Raw genomic sequence first — 19,722 nt, forward strand, 5'->3', positions numbered from 1 at the left:
TTGATGGGTTCACTGAAAGATGTGACTGTAGCTCCCGTGGGAATCTGTGGGTGAATATTGTCAATACCTGTGAACCAGAGAAGGAAATAAGAGCCACTGTGTTGTTCAACCACACAATAAACCAATGAGAGTTCTGTGGCCAATGGCAGCTTGTTAGTACTGTAATCTTGTTTCTAGCAAGCTGAAATGCTGCAAGATGTTATTAATGAGGCAGTGGTTGGATTCATCATTAACATTAACTTTCAATAATAAAATTTTTCATAATTATGTGAGGTCACCTGATCATCAGCTCATAACGCCTCAATACATCAGACCTCAACCTAACAGACTTCTGTTCTTGTAACCTAACCATATTTTGATTATTTTTTCCTATGACACCATTTTAGGTGTGAAGATTCTTAGGTATATCTCTTAAATTGAATGTTGTGTAAAATTCAGGCTGGTGCAAGTCAGGAACAACGTAGAATTGCTGTTAGCTGTAATATATCTAGGAGATAGTCAAGTGTAGACTATAATACTAGGCCTTTGTTACCTAATGGACTTTGTTACTTAATGGACTTTGTTACTTATCAGAAAGGTCAGACACCAAAGTGCCTGTTAAGGTGCTGCTAAATGTAAAAATGTTTACAGGCCTGAATGCCACAGATTTCATTTGTCACTATACAGTACTATGAAAAATAAACCACTGAAATAATATAATGGAAGCAATTACTGATAATACATGAATTGATTCATATAAATATTTTTAGAAGTTCTAATGTTAATGACCAAAATATACAATAATCCACCAACTTTCACTTACCTGAAAGCCATAAGACTCCGCCCATATTTCTCACCAGGCTCCTAGTACTTTTGCTTAAATAAAATATATAATGATTAAATGGTACCAATATTTGGTAATGAAAATATATCACATAAGAATGGAAAAATTCACACTCGGTTCTGATCACTGTACATTGTGGCTCAGTAGCTTCAGTCAACAAAATCACTGTTACCAAAATATTTCTTGACATGCATTGTGTAAAAGTACCAGGTAAAATTACAGTGAGCTATGTTTATGTGTAAGCCTCACATACTTGCAACTTTATAACACAAATATCAAGTATGCTATACCTTGAACCCTAAAATATTTATAACAAATACATGTAGGTACTTGTAAAATCAACACTCAAGAAAATCAGTCTTGTTTTCTATTCCTTTACATTTATATAAAAACTTAGAATTATGTTTATCAGTTTAACAGGCTACCTGAATCTCCCTCGTTTGCTGGATGAATGACTAAATATGACAACATTACAATGAAGAATAACTTTACAGCGCCTAAGTCACCCTTTTCAGTTTGGTTTTCGTTTTTTCCACAAGGATAACTTTACACATACTAAAACTTTCAATTTGTCCATGGAAAATTTCATCTTTAAATATCCTGAGTTAATTATCTCCATCATACCAACTGAATAATAAACAATATCCTGATTTTCTTTCTTGCATATTATACCAATATTCAAAAAATACATTTCGGAACATTACTATTTTCACTGAAAAGTGAGATGACTGAAATACTTCTATAAACATGTAATAAGGGATTCTGACCCAAACCTCTCCCTTCTAAACTATGAATGTTTGACTATTATGCATCTGATCTTATGTAAAACTGAACCAAACCCAAGAAAATGAATGACAAATTAGGCAAGATCCAACATTACTAATCTACTTCCAGACAACTGTTATTCTTAAATTTCCACACACCTGATTCTATCAAAGTTACTTCACTCACTATGGAACTGGAAGCTGACATTATAAGTTACTAACAGACAGAACCATTAGTTGAGAACTTGGAAGATACTGCCTTACCATTACTGAACAAGTTGAAAACAAAGGACAAGTTGAAATCACAAGCAGAAGATTATTATACAAACTTGCATTTCCTAGCTTCAGTGTAATTAACTACCTTAGCACTTTCAACAATTTTGGCTTGGTCTTCAGTTGCATGTATAGTAACTTGTTATGAATTACATCTTGTACTCACTAGCAAACATTGGCTAAACCACAAAAATTACAGCACACTTCCCTAAATTTTCATCACCTTCAAGACTGGCTCTACAACTTAAAAATCATTATCATATGCAGCCTTTTTCCACACAATATATTTAACCAATTTCAAGATTGCAAGGTATCCAAACCTACTTCCTCAAGCATATCAAGCCAAAAAACCTAGGAGCTCTCTAATGTAACCAAAGTATAACAGATGTCTTTACATTCTATGGCAAAGTCTTACTTTTAGGCACACGAGCTTCTCATGGTATCTCTTCTAGAAACATGACAAAATTCCTTTGGTGCCCTTATTTGGATTAAAATTGGTAGAGTGATTTAAAACATGTATGAATGTGGGTACATGATGGTGTCTTTTTTTAGAACTAATGGAAATGACTTAAGGGGATAATACATGTATATATCATTTTGTATTAACTTAGTGGTCATTAATCACATCTTTAATCAACAAATATCAAAACTACAAAACACACTACATATAATTATACAATAAGTACAACTGTCGCAAATGCTTAAGTAGTTATTACTCTTAATATATTTCACTTAAAAATTTATGCTTCTGAAACTAGTTCTCATATCAAAAATAAAAATTATATATCAAATCTGCTTTCAAGCGGGATTATATTCTTAGAAGGAATGCAACAAAATAGTCAAATTTATGTTTACAAACTCTGATCTCATCGTATCTATGGGTAACTGTTCTTTGCACTTTTACTCCTTGACAGTGACAGTAAACGATCATCTCAAGGAGGTGCATCATTAAACTTGTTCATGAAAGTGTTTCCATGTCCAAGTTTACACATAACCTTCTGTCCCCATCAATGATGGGTAATGAGATTGGCATTCTAACACTCCCAGTCTTCATTTTAAAACCACAGCCATATAATCATGCTTTAAGTATTCTTTACAAACCTTATGTTTTAAAATTTTATAAGTTTAACCAATTGAGATGCTGCATCCATTTTGCAAATTATTAATAATGATCAAACACAAGTTGCTATTTGTTACCTCAAAATGACATAAAACTGGAATTCCCTATTTGCATAAGGAGTCTGTATTTCTGTGATTGAAAAAATACCAATATGATACAATAATGATACTTTACCACAATCTACTGCTAGGAGATAATGCAAAAGAGGTCCCCACAGAGACCCTGGCCATTCTAGCATTACAACCAGGTTGTTTCGACAACACTGAAGGCTTAAGGACTAATGCTTCCTAAATGTGTTAAAAGTAATAATCTAGAAATTCATATATTTTTCAAAATAAATTCTGGCTCATTTCTTCTCATTCTTAAAACAGATCTAAGCAAAATTTAGCCTAACTATAAATCAAATGCTTTCTTCATGACAGACATACTCAAACACACTCACACACAAACCCCCTCTTCCTTTATTCAGCCTTAACTCAATATATGTTATGCACCAAAGAACAAGCACTGAGCTTGTGAAAAGTATTTCAAAAGTTGAACAGCTGCTGCTTATACTTCGATAATGCCCATTTCCAAAGTCAAGTATTTTAAAAGCACAACAAACTGATTATCACTTTGGTAATGAAGCAACCAGTTTTGTTCTTAATTTGAAGAAACAAATTCATAAAATTAAAATAACCATTGATGTTTATAGTTTTAAAACCAGATCAATGGCCTTCAGGTTCCCCTTTCACACAGATAGACAAAGTTTCTTCTCCAGTAGAAAAAATTTGGGTGAAAAGACTGTTGCATCTGCTTATACAAAATCCATTCACAAAACAAAAGGAAAATGTTTAACACTAAAGAAATTCTTCATGCAATTTTGCTGAGAAATAAAATATTACATGAGTAATGAATATTTGATTGGTAGAGAGATTCAGAACAGGTACAGTATTTATTGGACTGTATTTTATTCAGTAACACTTACTTTCACAAGTCAGGTAGACAGATATAAACATAAATTACCTAAGAGGACGGTAGTCCTCCAACTCTAGTGGTTTATATTCATAGCACCAGAAGTTAACTAGGAATGGTACTGTATGATTACTTATTAAAAATATGTCTTTCTGGTAACTGCACTCCAATTGGAAAAAGGAAAATCATTACTCTGTATACTCTGCTATTTCAAGTTACTATAGACATCAGTGATGCTATGCATACTGCTTACGAGAATCTATAGTTTTAAACTAAAGCTGTTACAGACACTGAGTGCTTTGCTTGTTTTCAATTAATTTAATTCAGTACAATCCAGAGAGTTTCCAGCATCCTATAACTTATGTTAAGGTACCTGATATGCTGAGTAAGAGAATATTAATGACATTTTTAAATTGCTTCTAATACATTAAGACTCTGGAAACATTCAAAATCATATACTCTTCCAATTGTGGAACAAGAATATTTACTGTATCTTCCAATTGTGGAACAAGAATATTTACTGTAATCTGTTTTCAAGTCCCATTTTAAAATTATGAAATTACAGTCTCAATAAATATTAAGGAGGCTGTGTGTGCCATGGGCATATTTTGAGAATCATGGATTGCAATAAATGCTGCCAAGCTAAATATTATGATTTCTAGTTATTATGCATCCATGATTTTTCATGACAAGTCCACTGCTTGGATCACATGACAGATAATTTTGTTTCCAGGTAGTACAAATAACAAAAATTCACAACAGGACCTTTCTCAAAAAATTTGTTATTACTAGAATATTTATTCACACACAAAAAAATCATATTTATATATTTATTCTTCCTCACCGCAGTTTCCTTCTTTTTCAATACACCTTGTCATTTGGAACCTCTGCGTTTCTGAATTTCTCTAAAAAGTTTGTTTTCCTTATCTTTAAGGATGAAAACTTGTGTTTCTGTAGTACTCTCGAGTTTTTTAAACTAACCTTTTTGACTGGTTGCTTCACTGCTGCATATGACTAAAAGGTTCCTGTACTTCCAGTAAGAAATGAATATTACCTCAGCAAAAGAGCAGAAGAAAGGAGAGAAAAATTATATATCTTTATAACCAGTGAACACTGAAAGCGTTTTAAGATGCCATAATCTACACCAGCCATTTTGCACAGTCTACAGGCCTACTTAAATAATTTCTTGAAACTTCCACAATGACATGCCACTCATGCATACTTTCTTTAGCATCTACTCCTGCATTCATGCTCGGTATTTTTTTTTTTTTACAAAAGTTTATCTGACAAAAAATACAATACTGATTGTTTTCCTTTGTAAATAATTACACATATTCGTCTACATTATCACTGAATACCCTCCCTCCTGGGTGGCTGAATCTAATATCACAGAAGAACTAACAGGTCTACAAGTAGTTACATTTCAAAAGTATTATTTTGGAAACCATTCATTTCTCCTTAGCTCCAGAAGCTATATTTACAGAATTCATGTACTTAGTACAAAAAATGCAGCCCTTTCTCACATGGTGAGAAAGTTAATTAAACCAATCACAAGTAACTCAGCTGTCACACTGACACTAACGGTAGTTGCCAAACATAACTCTGAATACTCACAAAGCAAAGTGGGATGCTAACTCCTCATTATTAAATTAGCCTCTTCTTAGACTTGTGTATCAGTGGCAACGGCGCAACACTTGACAAACATTCAAATTACAGTAATTTATACAAACTAGATTTGCTTACAATCTAGTATTCCTTTGCCATGAATGAAGTATCACATTGTCCCGAAATCAGTACACAATTATTTACTGTACAGTGAGCCAGTATTATCATTATAACAATGATGCTGCAACAATAATAATAATAATAATAATGATAACCATTATAGTAATGCCAACAATAATCATTATAATAATACAGTAATCATATCTTCAATAAAAAATTTATCAATAAACAAACAGAAAATAAAAACAATCTGATGACTATCACATCAGCACTCATACTAGCTGTGCTTTAGCTGTTCACCATCTTGATAAATCTAGTGACATTATAAAAGACTATGATGTTTGGAAAGAGAAAAACAAAAGAGGAAAGAAAAAAAAAAGTTAATGAGACTCTACAACAGTAAATCTAGCCTCTGGACATAAAAATTATCCTGCTATCTAAGAGATGAAAGTTTTGTACATAATATTCCTATTACCATAATTACTTTAAAAGTATGAACAGTATGAACAAATATACACATTACAAATAAAGATGAACCACACTTTTTTTTTCTTCTTGAGGTTCCACCTGCAAGGAAAGGTAAGAAGCTGCCTTGGTCTACAAAATCTTTCAACTTAATTCAACCTTTCTAGTGTTCTCAATGGGACACACAATGATCTGTGCGCAAATGACCAACAGACTCTTTACTTCAATTCCTAACAGATGGCATGCTGCCTTAAATTACTTGCTTTTGTTGGCTAGCTTGCATCGGAAAGACCGCTGCTTTGCAATCAAGTTTGGAAGGACTGGCTTCGGACGTGAGCCAGTGGGATGAGCAGGAAGATTCTGTGGGACGCTTAACCCTTCACTGGTGGCATCTACTTCTGTTGTTCACAAAACAAAAAAAATTACTGTAGTACCTTTTCGAGGTAGTGTAGCAAAATAATATAAGCAGAAAACTAAGTTGTACAGTAATACCCGCTGCTGTGAAAAATACACTTCTGATCTTAGTGTACAAATTAAGTAATATATATATAGTCCATTATCTGTAACTAAGAAAAGCAGATTTTTAACATGGTATTATTTGGGTATAAACAGAAAACATCTTGTGATATTTACACTGGGGACCAGAAATACTTACAAAATTCTGTTAGAGGTCTCTGGCAATAACTTTTATTTAATGAACAGTGCCTCACCAATATGATACGGGAAGCACTATCTACATGGTTCATAAGATCGATGATAAAAAGAACCTGTTTTTTATTCTCTGTTTTCTTTTTTCATGCAAACCCTTAGTCATATATAGCTTTACTTCGTGTTAGAAGAAATTCCAGTCATATCCACTTCTCCAAGACTGAGAGGCCCTAGTGAGCATGTGCATTCCTGTGTAAGATGCTGCTTCCCTTCACTTTCTAAGCTGTGTGCCAAAAGTTCAACAAAAGGAGATAGGAAGGGAAGTGAAAACTTATTATATGACTACTGCGTTTGAATGGAAAAGCCAGTTTTTCCCAATTAAAACACTCTGTATCATCAGCACTATTAACCCTTTAACGCCGAAGCCCTATTTACAAAAACGTCTCCCGTATGCCGGCGGCGTTCAGTGAGTTAGCGCCCGAAGCGGAAAAAAAATTTTTCAAAAATCACAGCACGCTTAGTTTTTAAGATTAAGAGTTCATTTTGGCTCATTTTTTTTCATTGCCTGAAGTTTAGTATGCAACCATCAGAAATGAAAAAAAAATATCATTATCATATATAAATATTGGAATATATGACAATGAAAAAAAAAAAAAAACTCGTATATAATTGTACAAATCTCACTGTAAGCAAAACGGTTAAAGCTAATGAGTTAATTTTTTTAGTTGTATTGTACACTAAATTGCGATGATTTTGGTATATAACAAATTTTAAAACGATCAAAGCAACACAGAAAAATATTATCACAAAATGATGCATGAATTCGTAACGCGGACGTAAAAAATTTTTTTTCAAAATTCACCATAAATCGAAATATTGTGCTAGAGACTTCCCGTTTGTTGAAAAATGAAGCTAATTGATTGAATATTACTAGACTGTAAGTGTTTTAACTTACAATTGCAGTTTTCGACCATTTTCGGTCGAGTTAAAGTTGACCAAAGTCGAATTTTTTCTATTTATCGTGATTTATATGGAAATATTTCAAAACTGATAAAAGCTACAACCATGAGTTATTTTTTATTGTATTGTACATGAAATTGCGCACATTTTCATATATAAAAGTTTATGTAACGACTAATTTAAAGCGGTGCAAATATTACGACAACGAGACGAAAGAATTTCTGAGATGTTCGGCAGAGTTACCAGCGCGAGCGTAAGGAAAATGTTTTTTTCAAAAATTCACCATAAATCGAAATATTGTGCTAGAGACTTCCACTTTATTGCAAATGAAGTTAAACGATTGAATATTACTAGAATGTAAGAGTTTTAGCTTACAATTGCGTTTTTACCATTTCGGTCGAGTTAAAGTTGACCGAAAGTTGAAATTTTGGCAGTTATCGTGATTTATATGAAAATATTTCAAAACTGATAAAAGCTACAACCATGAGCTATTTTATGTTGTATTCTACATGAAATTGCGCACATTTTCATATATAAAAGTTTATGTAACGACTAATGTAAAACGATGCAAACATTACGACAACATGAAAAGAATTTCTGAGATGTTAGCAGAGTTATCACACAAGAGACATAAGGAAAAAATTTTTTTCAGAAATTCACCATAAATCGAACTATTGTGCTAGAGACTTCCAGTTTGTTGCAAAATGAAGGTACATGATTGAATATTACTAGAATGTAAGAGTTTTAGCTTATAATTGCGTTTTTTACCATTTTAAATTAGAGTTAAAGTTGACAAGCTTAAATTTTGGCAGTTATCGTGATTTATATGAAAATATTTCAAAACTGATAAGCTATAACCATGAGTTATTTTCTGTTGTATTCTACATGAAATTGAGCACATTTCCATATATAAAACTTTATGTAACGACTAATATAAACAGTGCAAACATTACAGCGTGTGAAAGAATTTCTGGCGCGGACGTAAGGAAAAATTTTTTTTCAAAATTCACCATAAATCGAAATATTGTGCTAGAGACTTCCAATTGGTTGCAAAATGAAGGTAAATGATTTGATATTACTAGATCGTAAGAGTTTTAGCTTAAAATTGCGTTTTACCATTTCGGTCGAGTCAAAGTTGACCGAAGGTTGAAATTTTGGCAGTTATCGTGGTTTATATGAAAATATTTCCAAACTGATAAAAGCTACAACCATGGGTTGTATTTTGCTGTATTGTACATGAAATTGTGCACATTTTCATATATAAAACTTTATGTAACGGCTAATATAGAAAAGTGCAAAAATTACAACAAAATGACGAAAGAATTTATGAAATTTTTGGCTGAGTTACCGCCCGTGCGTAAGAAAAATTTTTTTTTCAAAAATTCACCATAAATCGAAATATTGTGCTAGAGACTTCCAATTTGTTGCAAAATGAAGGTACATGATTGAATATTACTAGAATGTAAGAGTTTTAGTTTACAATTGCGGTTTTCAACCATTTCGGTCGAGTCAAAGTTGACCGAAGGTTGAAATTTTTTGTAGTCGACGTACGGTACGTCCACTCGGCACCCAACAGACAATTTTAGTCGACGTATGATACGTCCAATAGGCGTTTAAGGGTTAATTTTGTTACACAGTGGACTGGTTTGAGTCCAATAAAGATAAAAATATTTCATACTTAACAAAATAATTAGCTAATAATGATACAGTAATTGGACAGTGAAATGTTCAAAGACAACTGGCATCAAGCCTTACAGTTTGTGATCTTCATTTGATCATTCAGCATCTGTTGTCTGCCTCATAGAACCTGTAATCTGTATCAGTGCCATTTATGGTGTTTTTCCTTTTGAAACAATATGCACTTATTGAGCTTGGTTGCCTCTCTCTCTCAACATTTTTATTGACATTTACTGTCAATAAAGAATGTTATGAAAGTGTGTGTGTGTGTGTGTGCAAGCCGTATTGTGTGGGGTTCCTTTGGCTATAAGGTTTAAGAAGGTTGGTATTTCTCCCAAAAGAAATACAGTCAAAACAGGTGATTTACAGTACAGTGTATGATAACCTCCTTAATGATGTTCTCGAGTCTTCATTCAAGAAATAAGGCACCAGTATTCAGCAGACGGAAGGGGTTATATTGTCTTGCACAGCAAAATTAGCACCAAACTGTGATAAAGAATAGGAAGTTGAACACACAGATGACTGGCTTGACGATTTCCCTGACCTATTCCCCATCGAGAACCTAGACTGTCATAAAAGCTAAGCTAAGGGAGGTTAACACCAGTACCATTCCTGAGTTACAGGTAGTGATAAAGGCATCAGAGGACTCCATCAACCGCCAACACCCTTGGAGCCTTGCTGACCCTGTACCAAAGAGGCTTCAGGAGATACAGAAGGGTAAAGGGTGTCCAAGCCTGCATGCTGATGAGTACTCCCATAGAGTTTGTGGTCACTACATTAACTTTTAAAAGAATATCACTTGGAGCACTCTTCAGCACTTCAGGTGAATATTCTTTTCTTAACTTTAACCATTGAAACCTGGAAGCCTAAGAGAGAAATAACAGCTTGGCAGGTGATATAACATGCATTAGCAAGGCAAACTTGCTTCTGAGCTGATTGAAAAGCATACTACAGCCAGTGACCCCTATGGGGATGTATTTTCCAGGTTTGATATGTCACACCTAGCAGCTAATTTTGCTCCACTATTTTTAACCAATAAATCTGACAATCAACTACAAAGCTTTTCATCAGAGTAACAGTTGTAATTAGTATGAACAATTTTATTTGGCACAATTAAAGCTAGGGAAAATTCATCTTCAGAACAATACTGTACAGTATAGTGACTCAATAATTTTGCTGCCTACAATTGAAAGCGTTGGAATTAACAAAATCATTAAATGTTTACATTTATATCTTTTTATCTTAAAAGTTTAATTCAGTTGTGATAAACCTGCAACTTCTGATATAGATATTACTTATGACTAATATACTGAAAACAGTTCTGTAGATCTTCAGTGACAAAAATATGTCTCCAAAAGTATGTTAAAAATAATCTAACCCACAATTTTCTATGGATGAATTAGCAAAAACTTTGTGCACAACAGAAAAAATAATCAACTTGGCTGACTAACCTGTAAAACAAAATCCAAATCAGTAGTTATCATAAAATCAAGGTTATGAATCCTACTAGAGTTTATAACATCCACTGAACATGGGAACAATGAAATGCTGTACTTGATGCAACATACGGCTACTGCCAAGATTCGTAAGCATACCAAAAGTCAACTGCTAATAAAATAACAATAACCAGACAAAACTTTAATCTGGACTGGACATCTATAATGGCTCCATGTACAAAGCAGTAAACAAAACGGAAACATTACCACTACTCTACAGCTTTTAACCCTGTGTTATTACAAACTGCCGAAAACATTCACAAGGTGTTGGTGGATAAATGTTGTATGAGAGACTGACTGTAAAGAAAAACTTACCTTGCTGAAAGAAATTTTAAAAATATGCAATGCAAATGACCAAAGGAAGGGAAATAAGTTTATTGGTGGGAAAAAATGGAAGATTTAAAATGCAATGGCAAAATAACACAATTAGTGGTTCTTATGTCTGCTTGAAATGTGTTATTTATGGCTAACCCCTGTTTAATTTACATATTTCTGACTCATTACTCCCAAGATTTCAACACCCTTCGACGGCGTAAGTACTCACTAATGGTAAGGTTTCCCTAAATAATAGTACTTCCATGACTAAAGATCCCTACTACAGTGCATAGAGTAGACTGATTAAAAGGTTTAGGCCTTGAGGCCAAGTGCCTAAACCTTTCATGGTTATTCAGCACCTAAGAAAGTACAAAACAATAAATCTCATTTCACCAAAAGATTCAATAAACTCATAGCCAAAGGAAAATTCTGAGCCGATCATTTTAAGGGTATTACTATAAGAAGTTGATTTATTACGATTTCTAGTTTTAAAAATTTTCCATACTATTAATATGCTGTATTACCCCTAATATACTTCACAAATGAGCTTAGTAGCAAACATGGACAAAATGACCTCAGAAGACACACAAAATTAGTTGTTCAGACTACAGTCCTGTACATTATGAAAATTACAAGAGAATCTGAAACAGAATAAGAATAATTAGCTTCCAATAGCTCCTACAAGGAATGCTGCTCACAGGTAAGTAGATTTGGTACTCAAATTTACACACACCAAACTTAGATGATGCCAACATCACAACGAAACATACAAAACCCTTTTATATATCTATCCTAATACAGAATTTAAGTATTAACATCAATGATACCTTCCTGAACATGCAACCACTTCAGTTATTCATCCTAATTATTTTTATAAATACTGTATCTCTATTTCATCATCCTCCAACTTTTCATGCTCTAATACCTGATGCAATTTCTTGAATACATTCACATCACTCTGGTGGCAAACTTGCATACACAAAAGAAAAAGTTAAATGAATTTCACACCCCAAATGGCCCAGAACACAGGCAAACACCAATTTAAGATTTGTAATTTCATGGTGTTATATCAACCAGTAAGTTTATACAAATTTGGACAAAATTATTTGGAATATACACTACTTCAGGGAATCTTTTTGAGAAAAATCCATCCAATAAACATGCCAGTACTTAATAAATTCTGTGACATTTCAAATGCATACACCATTCTTAACTAAGCCTTCACAATTACACCACAGTTGCATGAAGATTTATACTGCACCTACTCTTAGAATTTAATATCATCGTAGCCTCCATGCATTCTGCCTTTTTCCTCTGCATATTTTCCCAGGCAATCTGCAAATGTTTAACCTTTAACAAGACACCTCTAATATTCAGCAATTCATTTTTATGACGCACGGACTGGATCCATCCTTACACTTGTACAGAGAAGAACGATTCATTTAGCTTTCATTAATCCCTAAATTAACACTTTCCAATCACATCCTCACTTGATCAGCACAAATCAAGTGAATAAATAATCCATAAACATCTGAGGCTGCAAAACAAAAATTCCATTCCTAACACCAAAAGAATTAAAAAACAAAATATTATGAATTGACTGAAAAAAAATTTCAGGAACAAATAAACAGTAAAAATTATCATATCATTAGCACCAGGAACTTCAAAAACACATAAGCATAAACTCACCTGCAAAAAAAAAAATAAAAAGAAACAATTTCAACAAACAAATAAATCAAAAGAACAAATGTAAAATGATCAAAAGTCAGTTACACAGTCACAGAACACCAATTCAGTTGTTGTTGACATAGCACAATGCCTAGATGATGAGAGTGGGGCCTGGAAGCACCTGATACTTACTGTGGGACTTCTGTGGCTCACAGCTAATCAAGCAATTCTTCAGAACCTCAAAGCTGCATCTGCAAATTAAACACATACAGCATTAGAGCACCCATCACACAGCCAGACCTCCATTCACCCCTTTACATACACATTAGTCGCGCACAAGAGTTAACGAGAAAAAAGGCTCCAAGAAGGTTTACAGTCTGCCAACAGAACCTCACCCAAATCAAGTCACTGAGAACGACGTTTCTCAATTCCTGGCCAGCCATACAAAAGTTGCATGAAAATCTCTAGTAACCCAAGCAACTGCACTCATTTTTATCAACATCTAATAGCTCATCCACTACACCCAGACAAGAGTCTACCATGGGACAGTACTGGATGCAATCTAATTTCAAGAGTATGGCATGTTTTCCCTTCAAAACCAAAAAAAAAAAAATTAATATTTAAATAAAAAACTGTTAACTTGGTTGTTAAACTAAATGCAGATAAGTAAACAAAGCATTTCATAACACAAAATAAATTGTGTAATGTATAAACTGTACTGTAGTACTGCATGTGACATTATAGTTCAGTTATAACAAATATAACAGGACATATGAAGAGTACAAAAAACACACATGCTGTGTAACTTCTTCAAATGAAACATGACCAAAAATACTGCATACATCTCAATGTTTGTTCTACAAAATTTCAGAGAAAACATCACAGCTTCTAAATTATAAGCAGAAAAACATTAAGACATGTCTCTAAAGCAAATTTCTACAAAAATAATATTTAACATCAGCAATTACAGGCCTTATACACTACAGGTAGCAAGTGTTTTTGTATTTTTGCCCGTGAATCTTTTCAGTAGATGTATCTAAATCTCATTCATATATTTTGTAGATTAATAAGCCAACCTGACCTTAGAAACAGTTTGGTACAGTTTAAAGATTTGTCTCTAAGTAATGGAAATCATAAAATTACCCATGTTAATTTTCATGGCCTTGAAGAAAGTAAGGCAAATACCTGTTCTGGACAAGAGCTTATAGGAAAGCTAAAGCCTAACTTGCACCTCAGCTGGGGCCTCTCAACTGTCACCTATGATGTAGGGTACAAGTTTAAAACAAGAAATTTCCCATTTCTGTCTTTGATATATTAGGCCTCAAATACCTAAATTCCTGTTACTGTGAGTTAAAAACCTTAATTTTAATCTGCCTTGCAAAGAAGTTGTAGGAGCACTTAACACACTATTGCCGATAAAAATGCTCATTCAGTTGACAACCTTATTAACGCAAATGGAGAATGAGATTTACGAAGAATAATGTATATAAAATTCTAGTGAGAAAGAGAACCTTGTAATAAGAAGAGGGGGGGGAGGCACTGGAAGAGGTAGAATATTTCTTGTACTATACTGCAGTAGACTGTGAAGCAAGGATTATATTGAGAAGCCCATAAATAATATAAAAAAATAAAAAGCACAGATGATGAGGAGTCAGGCCACGCAACTACTGGTAAATAAAAGTTAACAGAGTTAATATTTGTGTAAAAGAAATCTTGTATCCATATGCAGTAGCAAAATAGGACTTCATAGTACAGTGGGAAGATCAAATTACATATTAAGAAATTTAAACACAATGTGGAATCTACTACCGGGAATATGAAGTGACATCTCAGAGCTTGAGGTGGTTTGGACATGGAATGAAAAGTGACAAGGAATGAAAGGGAGAAAGTAGCAGGACAAAGGTCAGTCAGTCCGAGGGCTCAAAAAATCAGAGGAAAGGGTCACAGATGACAGCGCATTCAACAAGATAGTGGAAGAAACTCACTTCATGTTTAACCCTCTACAGGGGAAATCCTACAAAAATGTTATCCTACGAAAATGTTAAAGATGACACAGTTACCGTTGCAAACATATCCATGATAATACTTCATCTAGAGAAGTGCAAATCAAAGAATGTGCCAAAAGGATGAATGAAATGAACCAAATTAAAAGCAGATTTCTGGCCCCTTATGGATGCCTGAAACAAACATATACACTGGACAATTTTGCTAAAATGTAGTGAAGGGTGCTTACACTGTACAAAACTGCTTTCATAAAGATGTAGAGGTGTACTGTGACACAAATAACAATTATGAGATATGCAGTTGCCATTCATTAAACATCTGATAAGAGTTCACATTCAAACCACTATATAAATAATAACAACGGCAAGAAGACAGTTCTCTTCCTACTATGAAGTTGACTTTGATGAATGGCATTCCAGCAATCAATCTTCCTACAGTAAAAGATATTACTTAGAATGCAATCAATCTTCCTACAATGAAAAATATTACTTAACCTGTAACTGTTTAATAAATGATACATTTAGTGCGCATGTTTCACCTTAGCTATTAAGTATGTATTTATAAGGAATGCAGGCATTTTAACAGCATTGTCAGGTACACATATGTACGATTCATTTTTCTCCATTTCCTTTCAATGTCATTCCACTTGAACACTTACTCTCAATGCCAACAGTGATTACATGAATCATACCCAAGCAATAACAGTGTCTCCCCACCGCCATTCACCCTATTCCTTTTGTTATCTTCTCTGACATACTGATAAAAAAGAGAAAGAATGCACAAAAAAGGAAGATTTATAAAAATATGAAAGGTAAATAAATATAAAAAAATGACTGGTACAAAGTAAACGGACATAATGTATTTGTAAAAAATAAAAGTATCAGATAAGCTCTAAATATCAGAACGCATGTTAGGGCAGTCTCAGGTCGAAAAAGAACATGTATTAGATTCCTATACATATGATAGTATGTACAAACTACTTTCTAGAAATGTAATAAATATCTTTTAGCAATACCTAAAAATGATTGATTGTTATGACTTTTTACTGACAATCTGTGCATCATAAATACTAACCTGGCACACATTAGCTGACTACAGAGGGCCGAGAAGTTATTTATCAGAGGTACCAGTTAAAAGGTGAATTTTCCCTACTCCTTGTGCACAATCATGATAACTGATTGCAGCTGATGCTGTTATTCAGCCATCTAATAAGTCTTCCGAAAGACAGCATACCTTCTCTACTATCTATCTAGTGTAATTTTTTCAAGAGTAAACAGCTAAATGAACCTCACCTTCATAATACAACGTAGCACATAAAATATTCCCTGTAAGTAAAAACTTTAAGAAAACTGTGGTTCAAAGGCAGGGATACTAGAATTATGTTACCTATAAAACCAGAAGGCCCAAAACTATGGATCGATGGTACTGTAAAAATCAGCTATACAGTATTTAATAAAAGAAAGCCATGCATTCTCTAGAATCTGTATATATTTCTCAAAAAATATTGTATTAAATGAAGAGAAAAAATCTAAATGCAGGCATAAATTCATGCTGTTTAAATAAACATTTCATATGGTTTCTTCAACAATGCCATTTCATGTACAGTAGTACATAAATAATCTCCCTGTATAAATACACTGGACTGAATTCAATTTTCTATTTTAAACATACTGTGAAAGAATTACACAAATATACACCATAAATCTTCAATCCAAACATTTGCTATTATTCAAATTCACATTTGCTATAAGTTTCTTTAACCATTCAAATTCACTAAGTGTTATTTTCATCCTTACTACAGAAAAAGAAAATCTGGAAAAATGCTGAATGTTGAGCTACAAATCTATATAAAACCAACACTGGTACTGTACTCTTCTTTCCAGAGTCTACAAGTTATCTGTGTAGTACATTACAGCAGAGCTTCAAAATTATGGCACCCCCCTCCATATCAAGTTCTGATAATTAACCAACAGGCCTGAAAAATAATGTCTTCGTAAATATATTTGGCATTTAATGGATTTTTGGCTTTTACCAAAAGGTAGATCCCAAATCATCTATTAAACTCTAGCTCAAATTTATTTTATCTTCCATAAAGGATTTACTTTTAGAAAAAATTCCTAAACAATATTTATACATAAAAGAACTTTCCTAATCTGTAGGTTGCAAGTGACAGCCCAGTTGTTAAACTTAAAATCATCATATTCACAGAATTTTCATCTGTGAGTATAAGGTTTGATATTTTTCTGCAGAACAATACTAAAAAATACGTTCACTCTACTTTTTATGATTAACTGCACACTCCACTGGTTAAAAGTACCAGAAAATGTAATGATCACACAAATTAAACAAGAGATCGTGTAGTATAAACAACAACACCACTAATCAGACTTCTGTACTTATCAAATACGTGACAATAATACAATGTGATATATTTTTAGATAAGTCTCTTAAACCGAATGTAAAGTCTAAATTACAGTTTAGTTTATGCTAGAAATTATGCTGCATTACTGTCAGTTGTGGGATATCTTGAAAATATTCAAATATGAATTTGTGTTACAGTGCAATACATCCATTTTTCAGTTTATTTGGCATTCTTTTGTCATACCAATCTTCACTATTTCTTGCAATCACAACCAATATTCATTCTAGAAGGTTCAATAAATGTTCTGTTAGTTTGATTCCTCTATAATTACCTCACTCCGTAATATCTCCCGTCTGTTTAAAAATAATCATCATCAGACTTTCTCCCTGTCATTTGACGTTACTTCCTCTTTCCAGATTGCCTTATCAATATCAATATCAATGCTTCCCCTTGTTTACCGAGCTCCTTCAGCATTTCAATTTACACCTCCAATGGATCTGTGCTCAGCCATTCTTCAATTTCCCTTTTCATTTTACCTATAGCCTTCTTTTCTTCTATAGACTGTATCCCCATCACTGGTCCCTCCACAAAACCCCCTCTTTTATTTTCTGTTTAAAAGATCCTTAGAATAATTTGGCCACCTTCATTGTATGTCATCTCTGATAACACCCACCTGATCCAGACCTTGTCTTTGCTTTTTCCTTGCATTTCACATTCTGTGAATACGTACCCTTTCACCTTCCTTTGTTCCTAACCTTTTATCAAAATGCACTAAAAATGTATAATAAAACAAATTAAACAAAAGCCATTGCTATACTATACAGTGGAAGCATGTGCAGTGACAAAGATAATGGTGGAGATTTTGAAATGGTAAGGTGACAAGATGGTAGGATTTGTGGCCACAATGCAGTGGGATGATCGTATTACAAACAAGGAAGTGGTGAAAACTTGTACAGTCCAGGAGCTGAAGAAGAGACTGAGACCTCGACAATGAAGAGGTCAAAAGACAAGAAGAGATGACTATCTCTTAGAAATTACAGAGACAAGAGGCATGTAGAAAGGACCAGAGAATCATGGAAAAAATGGGATGGATGATGACCAGTCATGAAGGGAGTTCCAGCAGGTTGCAGAGGATAACTTCTTTGACATCTAACCCCATAGAGGAAAATCAACAGTAAACATGAAATGTCTAAAATTTTTTTAATGGTACTTTTTAATAGTTCCAGAGTTGGAAATTTTATATTAAGAAATTCTAGACAAACATGATCTGTTCAATCACCATGTACAGATTTGTTCGTCCAAAGTATTTTTCAAAACATGAAGAAAATTCAACAGAAATTTGGTCAAACCGAGCTTCTGGGAACAGAGACAAAGTTCAAAGACCTTCTTACCATAGGTAGGCCCCTCAGTTCTCTCTGTGGACATTTATGAGATTTATAATAATAAATATGCTATTTCTGATATTTCGATTTTATGTAGGCTTGAAACACAGCTAAGAATATTGGATGACATTTCATATTGAGAACATAAATCTGGTTTACATGTGAGATAACTCAGTCTTTATAGCCTCTGGCTAAATCGTGTTGTATGTTAATTTCAGTTAACTATTTTTTAGGGATTATTTAATCTTTTAAATTTATATAAATTTCATTTCTGTACGTTTCTTAACTGTTGTTTAGTTTGTTTCCAGGTGAATTATGAAGAAAATGTTAATGTTTGCCAAGACACTGAAGTTCCTCTTTCCTTTTTCAACTTTGATTCCCATTATCAAAATCATTGTTAGTACTGCAGTTTTACCATTATTGCATCCACACATCATCATTTAAAACTCCCAATCATTATTAGCTTTAATGACTCAATTATGATGAGGCTGCCCGGAATTTGAAAGATTTATGACAAATATGGCCAAATTTCTACAACTTAAGTGCCCCTGAATCAGACAAAATTCCAGCAATTTTCAAAACAATTATCAATATGGGTGCAAATATAACCTACAATATGAGACAAATATGCACTTACATAAGATTACCTTCACTGGGAAAAGGGAAATGAAAAATAACTCTTGCTAACATCAACAGAATTAAATAAATGTTACAAACTTCAATTGAATTAAATTTCTTTTAACCTGAACAAAAACAAGGTAACCAAAAAGTGTATGTGACAAAAATTCATACACTGATCACTTAAAGAAAAAAGCATGATATGCTAATTGCCACTGGGACATCCAATGCAAAACCATATTACCGCTTATAAACTTTTGCATAACTTTACAAAGGCAGATAACTCCAAGTGACTTTTCTGTGAAAATATTTTTTTGTAAAAGGGCAAAACATTTTGCTACAGGAAACCTGCTGAGAAATGATGGTAGTGACAGTACCCATTACAACTGTCAGGATGATGATAATGCTAAGAATCACCATCGCCTACAATCACCACTACTGTACTGCAATGATACCAAAAGTACTTAA

General features: G+C 33.4%; 1 protein-coding gene across 6 annotated transcripts in view; it reads right to left on the minus strand.

Annotated features, from left to right (window-relative positions):
• Positions 1–556: 556 nt before the first annotated feature.
• The window catches only part of Nf1 (neurofibromin 1), a 73,813-nt gene continuing 54,647 nt past the window's right edge, over positions 557–19,722 (minus strand). For 4 of the 6 annotated variants that reach the window (XM_067106451.1, XM_067106448.1, XM_067106450.1 and 1 more), the window contains one exon: positions 5,193–6,522. In XM_067106451.1, coding sequence (XP_066962552.1) covers positions 6,380–6,522 — 143 coding nt within the window. In that variant the 3' untranslated portion in view covers positions 5,193–6,379. Of the gene's footprint in view, positions 6,523–13,080; positions 13,140–19,722 lie in introns of all 6 variants that reach the window. The other 2 variants (XM_067106453.1, XM_067106452.1) reach the window with 1 other exon arrangement.

This window comes from Macrobrachium rosenbergii, chromosome 7, assembly GCF_040412425.1.
Source record: "Macrobrachium rosenbergii isolate ZJJX-2024 chromosome 7, ASM4041242v1, whole genome shotgun sequence".
Classification (NCBI taxonomy): domain Eukaryota; kingdom Metazoa; phylum Arthropoda; class Malacostraca; order Decapoda; family Palaemonidae; genus Macrobrachium; species Macrobrachium rosenbergii.